At 44.8% G+C, this 19,299-nt stretch overlaps 1 protein-coding gene across 1 annotated transcript in view; it reads left to right on the top strand.

Moving 5' to 3' along the window:
* The first annotated feature begins 8,804 nt into the window (after window positions 1-8,804).
* CD38 (CD38 molecule) overlaps window positions 8,805-19,299 on the top strand; it is a 53,629-nt gene continuing 43,134 nt past the window's right edge. Inside the window, exon 1 of the mRNA XM_065914605.1 lies at window positions 8,805-9,160. Within this exon, the coding sequence (XP_065770677.1) occupies window positions 8,952-9,160 (209 nt within the window). The 5' untranslated portion in view covers window positions 8,805-8,951. The remainder of the gene's footprint in view (window positions 9,161-19,299) is intronic.

Raw genomic sequence — 19,299 nt, 5'->3', positions numbered from 1 at the left:
TTCATTCCAGTGTTGCCACCCTTGCCCTCCTCTCCCAGTACTTATCTCATTCCTTGCTTATTTTGTTTCCTAGCTCTCATCACTACCTTACATGCCCTGTGATTTGCTCATGTTATTTTATCCATTATATGTCTGCTCCCTCCCATTAGAATCTAAGCTCCACAAGAATTGAGTTTTTAAACTGCTGTGTGTCTGTGTGTGCTCAGTTGTGTCCAACTCTTTGTGACCCTGTGGACTGTAGCCCACCGGGCTCCTCTGTCCATGGGATTCTCCAGGCAAGAATACTAGAGTGGGTAGCCTTTCCCTTCTCCAGGGGATCTTCCCAACCCAGGGATCGAACCCGGGTCTCCCACATTGCAGATAGATTCCTTACCATCTGGGCCACCAGAGAAGCCCTTCAACTTATACAGTGATGTATATCAGCTATTTCTCAATAAAAATCGGGGGGAGGGGAGGTTAAAAAAATGAAACGGTTCATGGAACATAATAGGGGCTCAGTGACTATTTAATGCATAAGTGAATGAATAAATGAGTAAGCAAAGAAAGATTTGCATTATAATGTGATATTCTTCAAGATACAGTTTTACAGACACACAGTTTTGTGTCTACTAGGGGTCAGAGACTTGCTAGTCACGGGGGTCACATCCGAGAAAAAGATTGTTTCAAATTAAAGTCTAGAGTAGGGCAAAGAAGAATGAGGAAAATGACCCCAAAAATCCCCAACCGACCAAGCAAACAAAACCACCCAGGAAGTTTTGGGTGCATATGGACGCTCATGACAGGAATGAGAAAGTTCAGAAAAGATTCTAGACATGGGGTGTGTAAGCTGTGACCTAAAAGTTCACGAAAGGGCAAGTAAGTCGACCAAAGAGGTGGAGGGTGAGGAGAGCTAAGTTGCCAGATCTATTAGGCTGAGGTTAGAGCACTGACTGAGGAAGAGGCTGAGAAGTTGATTTATCACAACGAGCAAGCCAGGGCAGTGCAGAGAGAACACACAGCTCACAGTGAATAAAAAGCAATTCACGGCTTTCTGCCAAGTCGTGTCAATTCTGTTTCATTGAAAATACAGGATAAAGGGTGAATGACGTGGCTGTTCTCAGTTTCAGGATGTGGGAGATGTCACCGTACGGCTTTCGTTTTCACAAGAAGGTGAGAAGAAAAAAAATCCCCAGATGAGAGGCTGTGATGTGTTTGACATCAATGGATGTGTGTTTCTCATGGTTTTGATATTTGGCATCTATTCACCCTTCTGATTTGGAAACACGTTGCAAAGACAAATGCCTTCTTAAGAAAATAGGTCTATTCTAAAACCCTTGATGATGCTCGGAGTTGATGGCTGCCATGGATTCATACCCAAAAACATGTTTCCAGAAGTTCCCACTCTGGACCACAAATCCTCTGTAGCAACAGGTTGAGTCTGTCAATGCTGGGCCAGCACACAGCTGGAACCATTGACTATCTGCTGCCTAAGTGCGTAGAGGTAGGATTAGCTGGACAGGCTTGAAATGAGATTGTCTGAGTTCAAACCCCTCTGTGACTGACTAACTTTGGCCAAACTGCTTACCTTTCTAAGCCTCTGATTCCTCATTTTTTCTAGTCTTCATGTGGACTAACAAAGAATTTACACAGTGGCAATGCTGTAGGGTATTGTACACAAAGTATGTGACAGTAATTGATGTTAGCAATCACTACTGAAGGAGGAAAAATAACTCCGTAATTAACCAGAGCCTTTCCCCTCCCCTCCCTTCAACATTGCACTATACTTGTCAGATGACCAACAGATGCTTACTGGATGGATCGGTTTTAGCTGATGAGTCTTTTTCATTGGTTTCGCTGGGTCTTCGTTGCTGGCTCTTCTGCTCTGCAGAAGAGGAACTTGTCCTTCAGAGATATTTTGTTACTTGCCCCACTGGCAGAAAAAATAGGATCTTTGGCTCAGATGGTAAAGAATCTGCCTGCAATACAGGAGACCTGGGTTCGATCCTGGGTCAGGAAGATCCTCTGGAGAAGGGAATAGCTACCCACTCTAGTATTCTTGCCTGGAAAATCCCATGGACAGAGAAGCCTGGCAGACCACAGTCCATGGAGTTGCAAAGACTTGGACACGACTAAGCGACTAACACTTTCTCTCACTTTTAAGTGGCAGAGATCACTCAGGTTAACTTAACTGGCAAACTATGCTCTTATTGTAGATTTAACTTTTTGATCATTATTTTTATTGTTATAACATTATGGCCCAAAAGATGGGCAATTAAGTTTCCACTTTGGGTAAAAAATTGAAGTACAGTCAATTTACAATATTGTGTTAGTTTCAGGTGTATAGCAAATTGATTCAGTTGTATATCTGTATTTTTCAGATTATTTTCCATTATACTTTATTACAAGGCATTGAATACTGTTCCCTGTATTATACAGATAATCCTTGTTGCTTATCTGTTTTATATACAGTAGTGTGTATCTGTTAATTTCATATTCCTAATTTATCCCTCCCCCTTCCCTTTCCCCTTTGGTAAAAATAAGTTTTGCTTTCTATGTCCCTGAGTCCATTTCTGTTTTCTAAATACATTCATTTGTATTAGATTATTTTTTAGATTTCATGAATAAATGATATATGATATTTGTCTTTCTCTTCCTGAATTACTTCACTTTGTATGATCATCCCTAGGTCCACCCATGACACTACAAATAAAAATATTTCATTCTTCTTATGGCTGAGTCATAGTCTATGGTAAACATATGCCCCATCTTCTTTGTTTAAAAAATATTATTTATTTATTTTGTATTTTACTTTTTGGTCACGTGAGGCATGTGGGATCTTAGTTCCCAGACAGCATATTAAAAAGCAGAGGCGTTACTGTGCTTGCAAAGGTCTGTTTAGTAAAAGCTATGGTGTTTCCAGTAGTCATGTATGGATGTGAAAGTTGGACCATAAAAAAGGCTGAGTGCTGAAGAATTGATGCTTTAGAACTGCGATGTTGGAGAAGACTCTAGAGAGTCCTTCAGACTGCAAGGAGATCAAACCAGTTCATCCTAAAGGAAATCAATCCCGAATAGTCATTGGAAGAACTGATGCTGAAGCTGAAACTCCAATACTTTGACCACCTGATGAGCTGACTCATTTGAAAAGACCCTGATGCTGGACAAGATTGAGGGCAGGAGGAGAAAGGGACGACAGAGGATGAGATGGTTGGATGGCATCACCAACTCAATGGACATGGGTTTGAGTGAACTCTGGGAGTTGGTGATGGACAGGGAGGCCTGGCGTGCTGTGGTTCATGGGGTCACAAAGAATCGGACACGCTGAGCGACTGAACTGAACTGAAGAGGAACATCCAGGGTAGGAGAAAGAATGACTTTCTACATATTTACCTGGTTCTATTTGGCTTTTATTCCATGTGTATTTATCTTTTCTTTTAAAGTTTTTTCTTATTTTGGTAAAAGTGACATAACATAAAACATACTATTTAACCATATTTAGCTGTACAGTTTAGTGGCACTGAGAACATTCACATTGTTTTGCAACTCCTACCATTGTCCATCTCTCAAATTTTTTACATTCTTGAACTGAAACTGTACCCATTAAATATGAAACAACTCCCCTATTTCCAAAAACAAATGCCTTGTTACAAGGGATTGTTTTGCGTGGCAGATCTTAGATGCTGTAATAACAAAAGACTCAGTTCAGTAAGGAATAGGAGTAACTGATTTTGGATCTTGCTCAATATTCAGTGTAAAACAAAGTTCACACCCAGGAGAAGGGAGTGGAGGAAGGCAGAGCGCAAGGTCAGAGATCAGGGAAATGAACCCTCGGTCAAAACCAACTTTTCTTACCCCATATTCATACTATTTCACGTAGATCTGAGATTGTAAAAGTAACCCTCTGAATCTAGTTTGGAAAGGATGGGGTGGCAGGGGCCAGAAAGAAGACTCTGGTCTGTGATTCATTCATCTATTCATTCAGCCAGCAGTTGTGGACACCAACTTGAGTCCCAGGATACTGAGAGAATGAGCTACTGTTCCTGCAGACCCAGGCTCGAGCAAACTCTGGCCCAGTTGAAGAGGACATCTTGAAGAAATTCTCAGAGGACGTGTTCCTGGTCTAGGTGGTCCAGACCAGAGATCTGGGGCTCTGTATGGTCACTGACATCTGTGTTCTTCTGCTAGGAAAGTATACAGCTTGGAGACCTAACCCAGTTTGGGATCTCCATGGGGTCAGGAAAGGCTTCCAGAGAAAGTCACATTAAGGGAAATCAGGAGGAGTTGGCTGGGGATGGGAGCAGGGGTGGGGAGGGGGGTGAAGAGGTGATGGCATCTGTGAAGACCCAGTATCAGGGAAGAGCTTGGGTTTAATCCCTGGTCTGGGAAGATCTCCCATGTCACAGGGCAACTAAGCCCGGAAGCTGCAACTACTAAGCTGGCATGCTGCAACTAAGCCCATGTACCTAGAGCCTGTGCTCTGCAACCAGAGAGGTCACAGCAAGGAGGAGCCTGCCCACTGCAGCTAGGGAGTAGTCCCCGCTGTCTGCAAGCCCGCACAGCAAAGACCCAGCACAGTCAAAAATAAATAAATAAACAAAAGTTCTAACGCATTACAAATGGCTAAGATGTGAATCAAATTAAAAAAAAAAACCAACAACTATATGTGTCCATACCCATGTCTCCAGGACTAACCCCTGGCCTGAATGCCAAATGTTTATATCCCATCAGTCACTTGGTGTCTGCTCTTGCAGTCTAATAGGCATCTCAAACTTAAGACCTCTGAAACCAAATTCTTGCTTCATTCCTTTTCCCCCCAAAACCAAATCTATTTCACCCCCAGTTTTTCTTTCGCTGTACATGGCAATTCTGTCCTTTCTCTGGTCAGTTACTCAGACCAAAATTACTGGAGTCATCTTAGACTCCCCTCTTTCTGGTAAACCCTACATCCAACTCATAAGTAAATTCCCATGCTTCTGCTTTCAAACTAAGTCAGGAATGCAACTTCCTTTTTTTTCTTTGCTGCTTCTGCTGTTACTCTCCTGGTTACAGTCATCATGACAGGTGTCCACCTTTCTATCTTTACTTTCCTACAATTTATTCTCAATACAGAAGCCAGACGGAGCCTTTAAAGTGTTATATCTGATCAAGTCCCTCAGTGACCTTAAATAGGTTAAAAATAAAATCCACAGCCCCAAAAGTCCTTCGTTTGTGCTGCAGGCCCATAGGTGGCCTGCCTTCCCCCTACCCTCTGAACTTCTCCCCTGATCTGCCTCCCTGAGCCCTGCGTAACAGACCAAGAGCTTTTCTTGTTGTTGTTCAGTCGCTAACGCGTGTCTCACTCTTTGCAATCCCATGCACACACACCAGGCTCCTCTGTCCTCCACTACCTTCTGGAGTTTTTCTGCCTCAGGGTATTGGCACCTGCCCTCCACACTGTATGGAAATTTTTTGCCCCCGGAAATCGCTTTCCTTAGGTCTCTGCTGAAATATCAGAGATGCTCCTAGTGTAGAACCTTGAGAGAGGCAATGCAGTGGGTGCGGGAAAAGCCATTGGATTATTTATTGAATCACTACTTTGAGTACTGACTGCATGCCAGACACATGCCAGGCATGTTCCAAGCAGCACCGCGTGGGTTACAGAACTGCATCCTGTCGACAGCCTCAGGGAGTAGTTGAGGGCTTATCATGCGCCTAGCTAAACACTTGGCAAGTGAAGAAGTGAAGTGAAAGTCACTCAGTCATGTCTTTGCGACCCCATGGACTATAGCCCGCCAGCCTCCTCTGTGGCAGGCTTCCCTGTCCATGGAATTCTCCAGGCCAGAATACTGGAGTAGGTAGCCATTCCCCAGTCCAGGGGATCCCAACCCAGGGATCGAACCCAGGTCTCCCACATTGCAGGCAGATTCTTTACCAGCTGAGCCACCAGGAAAGCCCTTGGTAATAATGAGCTCACTCAATCCTCATAACAACTCCGTAAAGTCAGTATGACTATGGTGTCCACTTTACATCTGAAGCACAAAGAGGTCAAGTAACTTACCCCACAGCACCCAGGCAGAACTTACACTGATGCCGCTGGAGAGAAGGCTTAAGCAGAGCCTTTACAGGAGGCTGAGCAGGTGTTTCTCAAAATGATAAGCAGAGGTAGATATTGCACGCACACAGGCTGGGAGGCAGACAGTCACTTTGTGTAAAGTTCGCTTGGGAAAGGGAGCCAACCAAGGTGTATAGTTATACTGTCTGTTCTTTGAGCATCTGCCAAGTAAGGTCAAGGGCTTCCCAGGTGGCTCAGTGGTGAACAATCCGCCTGTCAATGCAGAAGAGGCCAGTTTGATCCCTGGGTGGAGAAGATTCTCCAGAGAAAGGAAATGGCAATCCACTCCAGTATTTTTGCCTGGAAAAATCCATGGACAGCAAAGCCTGGTGGGCTGCAGTTCACAGGATCGCAAAGAGTCACGACTGAGCAACAGGACAACAAGTAAAGACAAAGTGGTGGCTTCTCCCTGGAGATGAGGAGCCTGGCTCCCTCTGCTCCGGAAGTGAACAATTCAGTTCAGTTCAGTTCAGTCAGTCAGTCGTATCTGATTCTTTGCAACCCCATGGACTTTAGCAGCCACGCCTCCCTGTCCATCACTAGCTCTCAAAGCTTACCCAAACTCATGTCCACTGAGACAGTGATGCCATCCAACCATCTCATCCTCTGTTGTCCCCTTCTTCTCCTACCTTCAATCTTTCCCAGCATCAGGGTCTTTTCCAATGAGTCAGTTCTTCGCATCAGGTGGCCAAAGTATTGGCCATTCATTCCTTCCAATGAATATTGAACACCACAGTTCAAAAGCATCAGTTCTTTGGCCCTCAGCTTTCTTCACTGTCCAACTCTCACATCCATACATGACTACTGGAAAAACCATAGCCTTGACTAGGTAAACCTTTGTTGACAAAGTAATGTCTTTGCTTTTTAATATGCTGTCTAGGTTGGTCATAACTTTCCTTCCAAGAAGCAAGCATCTTGTAATTTCATGGCTGCAATCACCATCTGCAGTGATTTTGGAGCCCCCAAAAATAAAGTCTGTCACTGTTTCCACTGTTTCCCCATCTATTTGCCATGAAGTGATGGGACCAGATGCCATGATCTTAGTTTTCTGAATGTTGAGTTTTAAGTCAAATGTTTCATTCTCCTCTTTCACTTTCATCAAGAAGCTCTTTAGTTCCTCTTCACTTTCGGCCATAGGGTGGTGTCTATCTGAGGTCATTGATATTTCTCCTGGCAGTCTTAATTCCAGCTTGTGCTTCATCCAGGCCGGCATTTCTCATGATGTACTCTGAATATAAGATAAATAAGTAGTGTGACAATATACAGCCTTGATGCACTCCTTTCCAGATTTGGAACCTGTCTGTTGTACTACGTCCAGTTCTAATTGTTGCTTCTTGACCTGCATACAGAGTTCTCAGGAGGCAGGTCAGGCAGTCTGGTATTCCCATCTCTTTCAAAATTTTCCAGTTTGTTGTGATACACATAGTCAAAGGCTTTGGCATGGTCAGTAAAGCAGAAATAGATGTTTTTCTGGAACTCTCTTGCTTTTTCGAGGATCCAACACATTGACAGTTTGATCTGTGGTTCCTCTGCTTTTTCTAAAACCAGCTTGAACATCTGGAAGCTCATGGTTCAGGTACTTTTGAAGCCTGGCTTGGAGAATTTTGAGCATTACTTTGCTAGTGTGTGAGATGAGTGCAATTATGCAGTAGTTTGAATATTCTTCGACATTGCCTTTCTTTGGGATTGGAATTAAAACTGACCTTTTCCAGTCCTGTGACCACTGCTGAGTTTTCCAAATTTGCTGGCATATTGAGTGCAGCACTTTCACAGCATCATCTTTTAGGATTTGAAATAGCTCAACTGGAATTTCATCACCTCCACTAGCTTTGTTCATAGTAATGCTTCCTAAGGCCCACTTGACTCCACATTCCAGGATGTCTGACTCTAGGTGAGTGATCACACCATTGTGATTCTCTGGGTCATGAAGATCTTATTTGTACAGTTCTTCTGTGTGTTCTTGCCACCTCTTCTTAATATCTTCTGCTTCTGTTAGGTCCATACCGTTTCTGTCCTTTATTGTGCCCATCTTTGCATGAAATGTTCCCTTGGTATCTCTAATTTTCTTGAAGAGATCTCTAGTCTTTCTCATTCTATTGTTTTCCTCTATTTCTTTGCACGGATCACTGAGGAAGGCTTTCTTATCTCTTCTTGCTATTGTTTGGAACTCTGCATTCAAATGGGTATATCTTTCCTTTTCTCCTTTGCCTTTTGCTTCTCTTCTTTTCTCAGCTATTTGTAAGGCCTCCTCAGACAACCATTTTGCCTTTTTGCATTTCTTTTTCTTGGGGATGGTCTTGATCACTGCTTTCTGTACAATGTCATGAACCTCCATCCATAGTTCTTCAGGCACACTGCCTATCAGATCTCACCCCTTGAATCTATTTGTCCCTTTCAGTGTATAATCATAAGCGATTTGATTTACATCATACCTGAATGGTCTAGTGGTTTTCCCTACTTTCTTCAATTTAAGTCTGCATTTGGCAATGATGAGTTCATGATCTGAGCCACAGTCAGCTCCCGGTCTTGTTTTTGCTGACTGTATACAGCTTCTCCGTCTTTGGCTGCAAAGAATATAATCCATGTATCTGATCCAGTCCATTTTAGTTCGCTGATTCCTAAACTGTCGATGTTCACTCTTGCCATCTAGGAAGTGAATGGCTGAAGGCTTTTTAAGACCGTGAGATCCTTATTGGTCGAGCGATCGCCACCGAGGGACTTCGAAGGAGGGGGGAGGAGCAGGAAAGGAAGCGAGAGAAAAGGCGAGCGAGCGCTAAAGGGGAAGTGCAGTTTGAGAACCGGGCTAGGGCTCTCCTCCCCGGCCGCTGGGACTCTAGCAGCCTCTTCTCCAAGTCGGTCCCGGCGACCCGCATCCGACTCCATGGGTGACTGCTGCACCCAGAGGAAGCTCTGCTGCTTCGTTCTTTTGTGCCTTCTGGTGGCGGGGATCACCGGGGGGGCGATCGGAATCTACAAGTGGCACTACTCCGGGCTCAACAGGTGGCACGGGAGAGGCAGCACCGCCGATTTTCAGAAAATCATCCAGGAGCGATGCGACTACTACACCCAGCAGATGCGGCCGGGTGCCAGGTGAGTGGGCGTCTTGGGCGCCCCGCGGGGCCCCAGGCGCGGTGGGGACGGCGCTCGGCGGGCGCGCTGGGCACAGCTGGACCCCGCGCGCCGAGCGGCAGCCGTCTGCATTTGCTGGCAACAAGGCATCCACTGTCCCGAGTCAGCTGAGAGCCCGCCGGGCGGTGCCGAGTAGGCAGTCCGGGCTCGCGTTTGCGCGCGCCACTCGCTAGAGGTGCGGGCGGCCGGGGGTCCCAGGGAGCCAGCCGAGAGCGCGCGGCTCCCGGCGCGTCCGCTCGGCGGGTGGGACTTGTCCGAGACGCCCAGAGCCGGGCCTTCCATTTGGGGCCGCAGCCCACCCCCCCGCCCCGGGTGCCCACCGGGTTCGGAAGGTCAACGGGAGGCAGGTGAGCTGCTGGCATTATCTACTTTGCGCGGGGTTTCTGTTCGCCATCTCTTGCCTCCCAAGTCCCCGGAGTGTTGCAGATGACACTGGATTAAGTGGTTTGCGGAGGCTGGGGTCGGGGAAGGACAGTGTCTGGAGGGCCGGATCACCGACATTCATTTCATTCATTAATATACCAGCCCCGAGATTCTCCTTGTGCGCCCTGAAATGAATGTGACCAGAGCTGCCAGTAACGACAGAAAGCAAAGTAACAGCAAGGTTAAAAATTAAGATTCTAACAGCCGCGAAAGTGCATCTGCTTTATGAATCGGTAGAGACCCTGGAAACACCCAGTCTATGGAAACTTTTGTGAAGGTTTCTCGGGCCCTATCCCAGCTAGCCACTAATCTTCCCCCCAAAGTGAACCGATTTCCTGACTTCCATTCCCAGGGCTTAGTTCCACCCGGAAAACTCAGTTTTGAAATTGTACATGAAGTAGTAAATAAGCTGGGAAGTAAAAAGGTGCTGGTTGCTTTTTCCAGGCCGCCAAAGGCGGGCAGGCTAGCTGCGATATCCACCTATGTGATTCAATTCAGTTCTGCCTCCTATCACACTTGACCCCGGGTGGGGGAGAGAGGAAATGGGTAGAGAGACCCCCCCCTTTCCCCTTCCCCAAGCCTCCCTGCGTGCCCTTGAGTTCAGGTTCTAGCGCAACCACTGAAGTTTCTTACTTGCAAATTGTTCTAGTCCAGATTGCCTAGGTCTCAAGTGTTTTGCTTACAATTAGTTAATTGAGAGAAAATGTAGAAGATGAGCTATTCCTTTAGATTTCATTTAACATATCAATTAAATCAAGTGATGTGCTGTGCTGTGTTTAATCGCTCATTCCTGTCCGGCCTTTTGCGACCCCATGGACTGTAGCCTGCCAGGCTCCCTTGTCCCTGGGGATTCTCCAAGAAAGAATACTGGAGTGGATTGCCATGCTCTCCTCCAGAGGATCTTCCCAACCCAGGGATCAAACCCAGGTCTCCCATGTTGCAGGTGGATTCTTTACCATCTGAGCCACCAGGGAAGCCCCTGAATACAGGAGTGGGTAGCCTATCCCTTCTCCAGGGGATCTTCCCCACTGAAGAATCAAACCGGGGCCTCCTGCGTTGTAGGCTAATTCCTCACCAGCTGAGCTACCCCGGAAGCTCAAATCAAGTAATACACAATCTGAAATGGTAATGGTAAAAGTGATCATTTTATTTTCATTTAATTTAATAGTCTTTAAATTGCTGTTGTTTGATCATCTTTGGGGCGTTCACATCCGTATAGCAAGCAGGATGCCATAGAGATTAGGTGGCTTTTTAGTGCTTGTCAGGATGCTTCCTCAATGTTAGACACACACTCAGAATTCGAAACACACAATGTCAGAAAGGCACATCCTTTGGTGAATGCATATATATGTTTAAAATATTAATGGGGATATCTTGTTACTATTTTTTGAACATCTTTCCAGATATCTCTCAATACACTTACACACACACTTTGTGTAAGCAGGTTAATAATTAATCTGGTACTTCCTGTGTGCCAGGCACTTAAAAAATGTTAAACCAAATATTTAGCCCTTTCACAACTATCTGAGGCATTACTTGTGCTATCTCCTTATTACATGTAAGCAAACTGAATTGGAGAATTTGAGCAAACTGCCCCAAATTTGGCTCCAGAAACTGAACTCTTAACACTCTGCTACCTGTGTAGGTTCTGTAGGTGGAGGGATCATAATGCATTGACTGTGTCTGGAGCTTTTTGGAAAGAAAGGGGACACTATTCATAATTCTGCTGGCCTTAATCAGAACATACAGTCACTTTATCCTTGGATAGTTTAAGAGCAGGAACTCTGGAGTCACACTGGGATTAAATCCCGGCTCTGTCACAGTGTAACTGGGCAAATTACTAACTTTCTTTGAACTTCAGTGTTCTTAGCTGTGAAATGGAACGTCAGTACCTACCACATGGGGGGAATGATGGGAATTAAGAGCAAAAATCCTGATATGTTTTAAACGTTCAACATGCTATCTTTGAGGGAAGTGCAATATCACAGACATCTTTCAATGATAATAAACATGGACCAAGGCCAGCATCAAAACAGATGTTCCTTTTCCATAATCGGCCTAAAGGTGACCTCTAGTAACCATTTGCTGTTGGTGCAGGACTTGCAGAGCTCATGGTCGGATCAACCCATGCATGAGCTCTCCCGGTCACACTGAGATGATCCTCACTGGAAAGGAACAGATTATTCCTAATCTTCCCAAGCCGGGGATCAAACCCGAGTCTCCTGCATTGTAGGCAGACGTTTTACTGTCTGAACCACCAAGGAAGCCCTAAATCAGAAGAGGAGGTTGCACAAAAGAAAAAGATATCCCAGAAGAAACTGAAAGAACAAAAACTATGGCCTGGTAATAAATGCCGCAAAAAAAAAAAAAAAAAAAAAAAAAAAATCCAAATAAAAGTAAAAGCAAAAAACAAAAAACGTAGGTGCCTAAGATTTGATTTATTTAAATCACAATCCACCAGATCAATCCTTCAATGATGAAAATTTTTTTCTACTGTAATTATTATTATTATTTTTTTTTAATTCATAATTGACCCCAGAGATCTTTCAATGTCACTACACATAGGTTGTGCAGGTTAAGTCGCTTCAGTCATGTTTGACTCTTTGTGACCCTTTGGACTGTAGTCTACCAGGTTTCTCTGTCCATGGGATTCTTCAGGCAAGATTACTAGAATGGATTGCCATGCCCTCCTCTAGGGGATCTCATGGACCCAGGGATTAAATCCCCATTTCTTATGTCTCCTGCATTGGAGGGCAGGTTCTTTACCACTAGCACCACCTAACAGCTAATAGTATTCTGTAGGGTGGATGTAAATATTTCCTACTGATAGAAAATTAGTTTCCAATGTTCAGTCCCATTCATTTATTCAATAAATGTCTGTTGAGCATCTTCTATGTTTCAGAAAGTGATCTAGTTCTGACAATACAGGACTGAAGGACAAAGTGCCCACTGTCATGAAGCTATCATGCCGGTTGGGGAGAAACAGGCTGCAATGAATATTTTTGTTAAATATATAATTTTTGTTATATATATTATGTTATATATATATTTGTTATATATGTTATATATATATATATAGCTACCCAGGCTTCTCAGTGGTAAAGAATCTACCTGCAATGCAGGAGACACAGGAGACAAGGGTTCGATCCTTGGGTCAGAAAGATCTCTGTGAGGAGAAAATGGCAACCCACTCCACTATTCTTACCTGGAGCATCCCATGGACAGAGCATCCCATGTAAAGAGGAGCCTGGGGAGCTACAGTCCAGGGGGTTGCAAAGAGTCGGGCATGACTTAGAGACTAAACAACAGCATATACATATATTTGTGAACATATGGGAGTGTTTCTATAGGATAGATTTCTACTGGGCCAAAGGGGGGTATTGTGCATATTTTAAAAATTTGATAAATATTTCTGAATTCTCTCCAAAGTAACTGTATCGTTTTATACTCCCATCACCACCTATCAGAGGTCATACTTTCCCACAATCTCTTCATTGTTGACTAGTAAGAACTCTTTCGAGTTGTGAGAAAAACAACTAACTGTTCCCTGATTATTGGTGATTCTTAGAGTATTGTGTATGGTTATTGGTTATTTGTATTTTTCTTCCTGTGAGTTTCCTATTCAGATCCTTGTTAATTTCCACTGTGTTGCTTATTTCTTTCCATGAGAATTCTTCATATATTATAGATTATATGTAATCTAATGGTGTTTTCTTTCTCTCTGCCTGTTGTCCTTGTAGCCCTCTAATTTCTGTTCCCCCAGAGACTTTAACTTCAAGGTCATGGCTCTTTGGTTAATAACTTCCTCCTTCCTTGTTGTTGAAAGTCCAGCATGCTATTTCCCTTGTAGTCATACACTCTTTTCCCTGATGAAAGCTGAGACCATTTCTGCGATCCTTCTTGGCATCCATCTCTTGCCTAGACTACTCTCTCTTGCCTTGATTATTTATAGAGGGCCCAAGCAGCAATTTATGCCAACTGTTCAAGTTGGTATTTCTACTCTAATCTGGCTCTTCTTACCCCTGCAGTACTTTATTCAAACTATGTATAACATATAAAAATGTGATAAGTAATATCATGCAAAACAAGACTGTCATAAAAATGATAATAATTGCAGCTGTGTAAAATCGAGTGTCGAGGAAGAAAGACAGAATGTGGCAGTGCTAGGTAAACGGACTTGTTAGCCACTGATAATTATCACCCCACTGCCTTCAGTAGGTTTATGATAGGTCTCTTCCCTTATTACTCTTTAGTTTCAAATAATCTGTAGTTGGTATTTTGCTTATCTATTACCATGTAACAAACCATCCCCAAACTTAGTGTCTTAAAACATAAGTCGTTTTACTGTTTTGCATGACTCTGAGGATTGATGGGCTTAGCTAGGTGGTTCTTCTTTTCCTTGTGGTGTCAGCTGGGGCTGAAGTCACTGGGGGGCTTAGCTAAGCTGGAGCATCCCAAACAGCTCAGACATCACTTCCGTGAATGGCATGGTGGAAGGGTCAGCTGAAAGGCTGGCGTCACCTGGGATGCTGGAAATGCTGAGCTTCTTCTCCATGATGTCTCAGAGCCTTCCAGTCACACCTCTGAAGTCTTGACCCTGTGAATGTGTTTTATTGGCAGCACCCTGGATGTGATCATTGCCTGGAGGCCATTTCTTGCTTTGAAATCCTTTTACTAGGAAAGATTGGGAACAAAAAGCAGTTTTATTTCAAACCTAACAAATCTTGACTTGGAAATGCTTGCTCTTGAATCTGCTTAGAAAGGAACAGTTCTCTTTTGGTTTATTTCTCTCTTTCTCCCTGGATGTTTCTCACAGACAGCTAAAAGAAATGAGTTGGCACTTCCAACATTCTGCCTGGAAATCTCCTTAGCCAAAACCCTAAGTTCACTAGGTCTGTTTCTATTGGCTCCATTATGGCAGGTGACAGGTCTTCATAGCACAGGTTTCATTTTCCCAGCCTCCAATAACAATTTCTGTCCTGTCTGTTCAGCCTTCACAAATAGTCTTCTTGAGGCCTTTCAATTAATAACTGTAGCTTGTCACCCAGTCCTAAATGCCAGAGCCACGTTGTAATCAGCAAGAGAAAGAGACAGAGACAGAGAGATAGAGACAGAGGGAGAGAAAGAGAGAGGAAGTGCTCATTTAGCGTATTATTGACCAGAGACGTGGCAATGTGTTTTTAAGAGTGAAACAGTTAACATCACCATGAAAAATTGTTAGAGCTAAAAATTGATCAAGGGTTCATTATACAACTTGTGGTTGTTATCATTCATATTTTGCTCCATTAGGTTTTTGTTCCAACCTTATGTATATCATAAGTAAGTTTATTACCATAAAAAATTTTAAAAGGACACATCACAAAATTTTATTTTATTTTATTTATTTTTATTAGTTGGAGGCTAATTACTTTACAATTTTTTTTTTTTTTACAAAATTTTAAGTGAAGAGTCATTTTTCGGTGAATTTTATGCAGATACTTTCTCTGATTGTCCAAGCAACATAGATACTAGGATCTCAGAAGATGATAGTTCTTCAGAATATACTTCTGCTTCAGATAATGTGACTACTAGGCCAACAAAAAGAATAAAATCCTTCATGATTCAGTATTCACTTGCTTAGTTTCTGCAAAAATCCTCTAGTTGATAATGTTTAAGGAATTGGCTCACATGATTTGGAGTCTCACAAGGCAAAATCTTTAGGGTGGGCAGGCAGGCTAGAGATCCAGAGAAGAGTTGATGATGCAGCTCCAATCTGAAGGCCTTTGCTGGCAGAATTCCCTTCTCCCTGGGAGAAGTCAGTCTTTTTTTTAAGGCTTTCAAATCACTGAATGAGGCCCACCCAGACCGTGGGTGGTCACCTGCTTTACTCAATGTGCATCCATTTAAATGTAACATACCCACACACACCCACACACAATAAATGCAACATACATCCAGATGCATTTGACTAAATCTCTGGGTCCCATGGGCTAGCCAAGCTGACATAGACCATGAACCATTGTACACATGCTGGACTACAAGGAGATCCAGCCAGTCCATCCTAAAGAAGATCAGTCCTGGGTGTTCATTGGAAGGACTGATGCTGAAGCTGAAACTCCAATACTTTGGTCACCTCATGTGAAGAACTGACTCATTGGAAAAGACCCTGATGCTGGGAAAGATTGAGGGCAGGAGGAGAAGGGGATGACAGAGCATGAGATGGTTGGATGGCATCACCGACTCCATGGACATGAGTTTGAGTAAACTCCGGGAGTTGGTGATGGACAGGGAGGCCTGGCGTGCTGTGGTCCATGGGGTCGCAAAGAGTTGGACACGACTGAGCGACTGAACTGAACTGAACTGAACACACGTTTCAGGTTTTCGTTAGGCCATGGCTCGCTTCCAGGTACACTTTCTGTTTTGGTTATCTTTTGCTGCATCAAAAACTACCCTAACATTTAGGGGCTTAGAGCCTCAGCCATTTGTAATCTTTCCCGATTGAGTGGCTTGTCTGGGATCAGCTGGATGGCCTGCTTCACATGGTGCCAGCTAGGGCTGTAGTCATCTGACGTGGCTGGAACATCCAAAACGTGGCACCTGCAAGATGGCGCCATGGCATGTGGTACCATCCGGCGTGGTGGCCTCGCTTTCTCTCTCTGTATTCTTTTCAGGGCCCCTCTTCTCGTGGTGTCACCATACGATCTCTTTGTGGTGTGGCTGAATTTCTTCCAAGTTCCCAAACTTTCAGAAGTAGAGGCCTTCCTAAAGCGTTAGGCCCGTAACCAGCGCAGCATCACTTCCGCGTTGGTTAAAACAGTCACCCCTTCAGCCCAGATTCGGGAGGCAGAGAAACAACACCACCCACTCCATTCGAGGAGGGTCAGGTATTGTGGACAGCTTCACCCTTTGTGTATCGTTATGTTAGCTTTTAAATGTTCGTTTCCTTATCATCTTTTTTGTTCTTCTGTTACATCTCTTTCTACCTTATTGCTTTTTTTTAAAAAAACTAGATTTAAAAATGCTAAAAATCTAGCAGATGCCTCGTGAAATATGAGCTCCCTTAGTCTAGAGACATTCTGTTGAGGGATCTATCTCGAGGCTCTAAAAGAATGCCTGGAATATAATAAGCAAGAATATTTAGCTGGGTTAAATGAATGATGTACAAGCCAGTAGGGGCTACACAGATGACTCAGTGGTGAAGAATCCGCCTGGAATGCAGAAGACGTGGGTTGGATCCTGGTCTGGGAAGATTCCCCTGGAGGAAATATCGCAACCCTCTCCAGTATTCTTGCCTGGGAAATCCCATGGACAGAGGAGCCTGGTGGGCTACAGTGCATGGCGTTGCAAAAGAGTCAGAAACAGCTCAGAGACTAAATAACAATATACAAGCCAGTATATTGCAAATAATAGAAATGAACAAAATCATAATAAATGATTTTTTTTGTCCCTGTCCCGAGACAAGCTAGGGTCCTGGCTGAAGACCTTGTTTGCTTGCTCATGCTCAGTCATGTTCAACTTTTTGTGACCCTGTGGACTGTAGCCCACCAGGCTCCTCTGTCCATGGGATTTTTCAGGCAAGAATACTGGAATGGGTGGCCATTTCCCTTGGATGGAGAGGGGCTGTTTAATTCATCTCTGCATTCCCTGTGGTCCAGCACGCCCTTCATCACATTACAGAGTCTTAATCCGTGCTTGCTGAATTGAACCTGCTTAAGTCCACACCGTGCTTGTTGATACATAAACAGTGAGGGACTTAATCAGAGAAGATTCTTCTTTGATCTTTTCCCAACTGCTAGTGATCACTTCTGTGATCACATCCACTGTCTCTTCTGATGCCTGTATCTCTAGTTCATCATTTGTTTTGGCTTCTCTTTCCTTTTCAGAATTTCCAATAAGCTTTCTCAGGGCCAAGTCTTCATTTTTACTTCCCCATGCCTCCCATTTTAATGACTCTAGCGTTTCCTTAACTTCCACTTCCTGTTAAATGTATGAGCAAAAAATTGTACCCAATAGCAGATTCATATGAACTCTTAGTCAAGGCTTTCGTGTGTGTGTGTGGAGCTGGGAGGGGACGTGGAGGATTCGGGGAGGAAGAGCACATGGGTACTGCTCTCCAGGTCCTGCAAGGCCAGTTTAGGAGGACGGGCCTGGAAACAGTAACGCAGGACAGTGAGATGCACAGCAGCTGAGAGGATGTACCCAGACGAGAGGGGCCCTGAGCAGGGAGGAGCCACTTCTCTGTTATTAGCCCTTTTTGCTGGATTCCCCAGGGCCGTGTGGGATGTACGCAGGTACCATCAAACAAGAAAATATTGGTACGTGAATTGCCATGTACCAAGGGTCAGAGCAGCACCGCCGAGATTTAGCAAACTGAACCCACCTGGAGAGGCTGGATCAGGAAGGAGCTGATGAAAGAGGCCATGCATGACGTCTTCCTTTAACGGTAGGGTTTCCACAAAAGGGTGTTCCCAAGAGTGTGGGTTAACCCTGTTGAACAAAGCCTGGGAGATAGATAAGATGCTATTGCTTGTGGCAGGTTGGCCAGTCCGTGGACCAAAGCTCTCTGATGGCTGTGGGACCTCGGGAGGATCCCGCTGGCTGGAGGGCCGTGTTGGCCCACGTGCAGCCTGGACGTGCCCAGCACATGAGACCGTGAGGGTGGCCGTCCTTGCGCGGGCCGGAGCGGCAGTGTGGTCGCCCTTTGCGGCGATGGAATGGCCACCTGCTCATGTGCCTCCTCCCGGTGAGACCCTGAACCTCATCAGCGCACCACAGGGCCTCCGGTCCACCCGTGCGCTCTGTGATGATCAGGTTTCCTTCAAGCCTGTCTTTCGTTCTGGGCTTCTGAGGCAGGGACCTGGGCCAGAGAGTCTCAGGTGGGCCTGACTGAATGTAGAAAGTGAAACAAGGATCCGAGCTTCTGCTATGGTTACGAGGAGGGAAGTCAGACCCTGCAGCTGAGTTATCCATGGAGAGAAGGGTGGGGTGGAGGATGTATGCAAATTAGCGGAGTGTGGGGCCTGTGGGGCTTGGGGTGCTCCCAGGACATCTGGGGAAAGTTAGCTGGAGTGGGTAGAATCTGCTAGAAGGCGGGGTTAATTGGATGCTCTGGGCGCCCATTAGATGGCTGAGTGAGAGGACAGGAACAGGTGAGAGAGAAGCGGAGAGGCCACTTCCAGGCTCTTTGGCCTCGGGCTTTGCTTCTGATACTGTTCTTAGAAAGGTCCGTGCTGTTTGCAGCTGCCTGCAGCCCACGCTCCCTCCCTGGTATCGTTATTAATAACCGAAGGAAGTGGCCATGAATAAAGACAACCTTTATTCAGCACCACAGTGAGCACTCACGGCCGCTCTGCTTCCTCCTCCCCTCTTTGGAGGGAAAAACCCTTGGAAAACAGCTGCCAAAAGCCTGTTTAGAAATTTCGAGGGGATAAAGGTTGGGAATCACTGTGTATGGGCTGTCTGCAGTGCACTAGGAGCTTTATCTCAGGGGTTCTTTCTCAACATTATCAGCATCCTGTCGGGGAAGTCTTAGGACACGCATTGTAGGGATGGACCCGAGACAGTTATTATAAATGATTCAGTGACAGTTAGAGCTCGCAAGGTAACTTGTGGGGCCCTCGTACAAGTAAAGATGACTTGCTTAATGTTCAAAAAGCAGCAGAAAGATTTTTTATTCTGTGGTCTCTCTCTCCACTGGA

The sequence above is a fragment of the Muntiacus reevesi genome, chromosome 22 (assembly GCF_963930625.1).
Source record: "Muntiacus reevesi chromosome 22, mMunRee1.1, whole genome shotgun sequence".
In the NCBI taxonomy this organism is placed as follows: Eukaryota; Metazoa; Chordata; class Mammalia; order Artiodactyla; family Cervidae; genus Muntiacus; species Muntiacus reevesi.
Note: the sequence above shows the minus strand (reverse complement) of the source record. Positions and strands in the feature narration are given on the sequence as shown.